The following is a 6000-nucleotide window of genomic DNA, read 5'->3' as shown; positions in this document are numbered from 1 at the left end:
AAATTCACCATAATCGTTTGTGTGTGTAATTAGTTTTTCCAGGTCTTTGCCCCATAAGGCCGCTTGATACGATAGAAGTTGTTGATGATGTCTCTTAAATTTGCATCCTCTAGCAGGTGGGGAAACGAACTTCAGGTGTGTTCTTCTCTTATGTCTATTGGTTGAGAAGGAGAAGAGGTCAGTTATATATTTAGGGGCTAGACCAGATAGTACCTTGAAGCAGAGAGCCAGAGAGAAGTCACTACCATGCCTCCACCAAGAGCGTTCCCACCCCAAATCCCAGCAAGCTCCACCCTACCCGCTCGGACTATCGACAATATTCTGGGGTCCAAGCAGCTTTCCCATCCATGGGCGCCGATTATAATGTGTCCACCAGTACCCCAAATCTCCCGTTTCTGCTGCGGTCCGAGTTTGTTCCCCAAGCAAATATCGCTCAGGGGCTGCAGGCTGTAAGGTGGGTCCTCCTGAGCCGTGGGCATGTTGGGCCGCCATCCGGGCACAACGCTGTCACGGGCGCTGCTCAGAGCTCCAGCTTCAGGACACTTGGCACAACCGGTTTGTGGGAGGGTATGGGATGCTGGGAGAAGGGGACGAGAAAGCAGGGACAGGGAAACAGGGGAGAGATAACATGATGGTGAGTTTAGTGGGCTCTCGAGTCCTAAGGAAACTGCAGTATAGAGAAGGGTGTTTTGCTCTCTCCTTACCACCCATAAATAAAACTGGGAAAAAAAATCAATCCTCAAAGCACAGACACGTCATGAAGCTGGAGACGCGTCTTCACACTCTACTCCACACCCTGAACACAAAAGGTTTCTACGGTTCTTTCTAGACTTTTTTTTTTTTAAATACAATGTTTAATTTGAGAAAGGGGGGCCTGCTGAGATCCCCTAGCCCTGTTCTAGATGTCTATCTACACACCTCACTGTAGTGCAGGCTGGTGGCCATCATTAATCTGGATTTCCAAAACTTCCCAGGAAAATAGTGGCAGTAGACCAAAGAAAATGCCAGAAGGGGGGTCTGTAGGTCGAACTTCCCATCCTGTACTGTCTCTGCCCTGGGATACACAGGGGGTTTCAGTCATGGGGTCTGTTTATCTTGTACCACCCTCCCCAAGTCTTTGAGGGGTTCACTGCCCCCCCCCCCCTTTAGGGAGAGGTCTAAAGTAGTCCAGAAGGAAGAGGACTGGGACTGGAGGGTGGTATTGCTCGCCTACATGACCCAGTCAACTCATTTGTTGCATATACCAGAAATGTATCAACTTCTGTCTCGTCTCTTCTGTACCTACATACTGGCCTGTGTGATGCTGTTTTGCTGAAATCTCTTCCAAGCCCTCGGGCTGCGTTGCTGGTCCCTATGGTTGCCTTTGGAGCCAAAACATCTCCCGGTTGAGCAGCAGAACTTTCACATGTTCCCTAGTGTTACTAACAGTTCAACTCTCCTTCCCCCTGCAAGCCCTGCCAGCCTACTGAGTCCCCTTAATTCTTCAGGCTTGACCGAGTGGAGATGAAGGGAAGAAGAGGGGAGGACAGGTGGGAGGGGATTAGAAGGTTGAGTGTCTCTTGGAGGTGTTCGATCAGGTGAAGAGACCCCCCCCCCTCCACACACACATATGAGATGGAGAAAGAGAGAAATGAGGAGAGATGTGGCACCAGGACTGGCCAACGCACCCGTCCTCCCCCAATCCCGTTCACTTTTCGACAGTGCCTGAAAGAGAGCAGAGGAAAAGTATATTACTGAGGGAGCCAGAGAGAAACAGCCAGATAGTGTGCTATCACTCACTTCCCCTACTCTTCAGGGAACAGAGCTGCACCTACCTGCAGCAGGCACCATGCCAGCCTGGGAGCTGGGGAGATGGGGGTCCACCGCAGGGGAAACCGTAAACCGTGAGAACCGCAGGGGATCCAGCAAGCTGGACTCTGCCCCTTTGCCCAGGAGCAGGGGAGGTGGTGTGGACGGAGGCCCCGGGGAGGTGAGTCGGGGTTTGCTCGGGGGTGTTTCAGTCACCGCCGGGAGGAACGAGGCATTCTGAGCCATCAGTGGAAAGTCATCCTCCCATTCAAAGCTCCCACCTGAGACATGGAAAAAAGAACAGGAAACGCTTTTTAATCCTCACTCGTCACAGACACCAGGAACAGCGGGATTGGGGCATTCACTTCTAACAACTACCCCACGCACAGAGCAAGAGGAGCTGGGGGATTCCTTCCTTCACGGCAGTAAGTTGTAGAGATGGGGGGACTCAGAAAACTTTAGTTGTTGTTTTGAATCTTTTAGGTTTCGGTGCCACATGAAAATTGACGAGTACGTGCTACGTGGCCATCCCCTCAAATTCTACAAATGGCGTCCGATCTTTGGCACGCAGTTATATAATAGAGCAAGGTAAGCATGTAACAAGTGGCGATAAATTCCAGTCATTTCCAAGGACTAGTGCTAGTTTGCCGTTGCTTGCACAACTGCCTTACGTCCCTATTCTATAACTGGCGCCTCGCTTCTCTCATGTGCTAATGCAAAGGGGGGGGGGGGCAGAGGGATTACAACTATTCTTGCGCACCTTATAGATGAGTCGCATTTACTCATCCAGCTGCTGTATTTAGGCACTAGATATGGCTTAAGTGGTCACACCTAAAGTTTAGGCCCCCTTTTATGAAGCCATGTTAGCGCTTTTCATCGCCATCCGCAGTGGTAAACGCTCTAATGCTCACAGAATTCCTATGAGTGTCGGAACCTTTACCGCCGCAGCCGGCAATAAAAAACGTTAACGCAGCTTTATAAAAAGGGGGGGGGGGGGGGAGTTAGTGCGTAACTGGATTTAAGCTAGTATTCTATGAGGATTCGGCGAGATTTAAGATCAGACATAATTTTGGCGTGGAACTTTGCCGTTGTAGAATACTGGCTTAGACGTCCTGGTTGTTTGGAGCCTCAATTTCAGCAGTCGTGGAGACTCTTTTCCCGATAAGGCATGCATGCACAAACCATTCAGCGTGCCCATGCGAGCGCCATCAGGAAACGGCATGTGCTGTGTGTAAATAGCGCGCAACATTCCTTTGAAAGACTGCCTATCTCTAGTAGGTTGTGAAGAGCAAATTCTCAGTGAGTTAGGTGAGGGAGAACTCAACTGGTCTCTAAACCATCCTCTCGTACACACCCTATCTGGATCCAGGAGTCACGGCCTCAATGAACAGTGAGATAAAGAGGCGTAGAGAGAGAGAGGGGAGAGGGGAAAGAGGAAGAGCACTCACTGAAGCCATCGGACGAGGGGAACATCTGAATTCCTAGCTCCGTTGAGGGCCCAGGGCCCATCTGTTCACTCTCTGTGGCGCTCTGGGTGCCGAGTTCATTGGTTGGTGTCTCCTGGCAATAGGAAACACCAAGTGAGAACATAACATTAAAAAATGGATTTATGTAATGTAATTTATTTCTTATATACCGCTACATCCGTTAGGTTCTAAGCGGTTTGAAGAAAATATACACTAAGATTATAAATGAGAAGTAAGAAGGTACTTAAAAAATTCCCTTACTGTCCCGAAGGCTCACAATCTAACTAAAGTACCTGGAAATTAATAAAGAAGAGAAAATAAAGATGGTTGAAAAAAGAAAAATTCTATGTGAACTTATAGGATGGAAATTAAACTGACAGTGAAGAACTGTATGAAAAATACATATGGAATTCAGTTAGAGAGGGTAGGTTACAATCTATTTATGGTATTTGTTTAATTGGAAGGTGTTAAGGTGGGTAAAAACTGAACAACCTCAGCGAAACACAAGACATTAAACTTCTAAGAATTTAATAAAACAAGTAGGTTTTTTTAACAATTTTCTAAAAACAGAATCTGCAAAGGGATTGCCTCAGGACCTGCAGACAGTGGCAAAGCCTCCATACCTCTCGTGGTTCACCGCCGTGAGCAGCAAGAACTTCAACCTGCTCCTCGTGACCCCGTCGTCTCTCCCACTGACATCACTCTCTATCACATCACTTCCTATGCAGGGCCGCGAGGAGCACGTTAAAGTTGTTGCTCACGGCGGTGAACAACTAGAAGTACAGGGGAAGGGGGAGGGGCGTGTGTGGCGAGGAGAGGAGTGGGAAGAGGCAGGGACGGAGAGGAGAAGGTCGTGCCGCCCCCCTCCCCTGCAGATGCCTATCACACATTCCTTTTTGAGAGAGCCTTTTAGAGAGTAAAAAAAGAAAAAGATAAAAGAAAAGAGGGTTAGATTTGAAGCAAAAGTAATGGTGAGCACATGTTATGTTATGACATGTTGTTATTTTATTCTGTACTATCTTTTTGCTCCTATCTAATAATTAGTGCTTCTGTCCTATAATTAATGGCGTTCTATTTCTATTTTGCAAATGGCTTTTATTGTACACCACTTTGAACGGTGTAGCAACTAAGGTGGTATATCAAGTTTTAATCAACGATAAGACTCTTCCAACCCCTGCTACAAACCTCTTCTTTTCCTAACGCTAGCAGCCTTTTGAAATTTTATTCCACTCGGTATCCTAATTTTGAAAACCAATGGCATCTGGATTAATACCTCGCTTTTTGAATAAAAGCTGTACTCTTACATTTTAACACCCTTTCCGTGCAGTATTTGTGCGCCTGCATGGGGATGAGGGGGCGCTCTGATTTTGAGTGAAGAAGACCACGGCACCAGCGGCCTCACCTGGTCAAATAAGTAGACCGTAACATCATCGAAGAAAGACACCATCTTCCTCTTCCGGTCCAGTTCATCACCCACCTCATCGGCGGAGCGTGGTGACTTCAGGAGGCTGCGCAGGTGCCGCCCGTCATCTGCCTCTGTCATCACCACAATGGGGACCCCGCCCGACTCTTCCTCGCCTGGTCGGAGTCCCGGACCATCATCTTCCTCCTCCTGAGAGAAGGTGGGATCCCGTTGTTGTCGCTTACCAATCTCCTCTTCCGCGTCGTCCCAGAAGACCTTACGCCCGACTGGGCTCGGAAACGTCTGCAGGGCCAGCGGAGGGAGGGACAGAGAAAGCCTGGCTGCTTTTGCTATGGAAAGGAGAAGACAACTACATTATTATTTCCCCGGGTCCAAGCCCAGAGAGCTAACCTCACGGTCAAAAGGTGACATGGCAAAAGCACTCATCCTAGCCACGGTGAATACTGTGGGAACGAAGGAGGCTGAGCTTCACCCACCAAAATCAAGAAAGTAAGGATCTGATCCCTTATTTGATCCTTTAAAAGAAGGGATAGCTGATGACCAATTTTTTAAATTTATTTTTATGTTGGTTTTATACTTTGAAATTATTTTTTATTATATTAGTTAATTTGCATTTTATTAATTGTAATATATTGTAAACCATCTTGAATGGCATTGCCAAGAAGAGGGTATAGAAATTTTTATTAAAAGAAAGAAGAAATAAATAACAAGTTAGTTCTCTTACTGGTTTGCCAGCAGGTGAGATACTTGTATATTAACAGATTGGCAATCTGTGCTCCCTACCCTTTAAGTCTCCTAGGCCCCGATGCTCAAAAGATTTCCTTGTCAGTAAGATTCATTAAAGCAGTCTTACTCTCCTACTGATGTTCCAAAGGGCTCTCTGTGGCTGCTACCGATCCTCGTAGCAGCCACCAAGGACCCTATTCAAATGCACCTCACCCCCATTTATGCTGAAATTTTTCTGGCAGCTCTGGAGCTGACAGTAGCTCACATAACACACGCAGATATGCCGAACCCCTTTACAAAAAAACTGGAGCCTGCAAGCCGCCATTCTTCCTTCTGCCCAGCTTATGACGGCTGCAGAGCCAGCAGGGGAAGCCCCAATCAGCTGATCACAACTAGCCAGCGGGGGAAGCCCCGATCAGCCGATCGTGGTTCCGCAGCAGCAGGAGAAGCCGCAAATCATTTGAACCAGCAGCTGCCGCTCTCCCCTCTGCCGGCTTTTAGCTGACTGCGGCTCCAGAACTGGGCAGCGGGGAACGGCGGCTGCAGGCAAGAAGATGAGCTGTGCCTAGCGATTGCTCTTCTGAGCAAGCGCCAGGC

The 6000-nt window shown here is 48.0% G+C and overlaps 1 protein-coding gene across 1 annotated transcript in view; it reads right to left on the bottom strand.

Moving 5' to 3' along the window:
• Positions 1-1687: 1687 nt before the first annotated feature.
• LMTK3 (lemur tyrosine kinase 3) overlaps positions 1688-6000 on the bottom strand; it is a 49405-nt gene continuing 45092 nt past the window's right edge. The window contains exons 12-15 of the mRNA XM_033962398.1: positions 4657-5006; positions 3237-3348; positions 1815-2069; positions 1688-1704 (exon numbers count right to left, since the gene is read on the bottom strand). Coding sequence (XP_033818289.1) covers positions 1688-1704; positions 1815-2069; positions 3237-3348; positions 4657-5006 — 734 coding nt within the window. The remainder of the gene's footprint in view (positions 1705-1814; positions 2070-3236; positions 3349-4656; positions 5007-6000) is intronic.

The sequence above is a fragment of the Geotrypetes seraphini genome, chromosome 10 (assembly GCF_902459505.1).
Source record: "Geotrypetes seraphini chromosome 10, aGeoSer1.1, whole genome shotgun sequence".
NCBI lineage: Eukaryota > Metazoa > Chordata > Amphibia > Gymnophiona > Dermophiidae > Geotrypetes > Geotrypetes seraphini.
The sequence above is the reverse complement of the archived record's forward strand: the minus strand, read 5'-3'. Positions and strand labels throughout refer to the sequence as shown.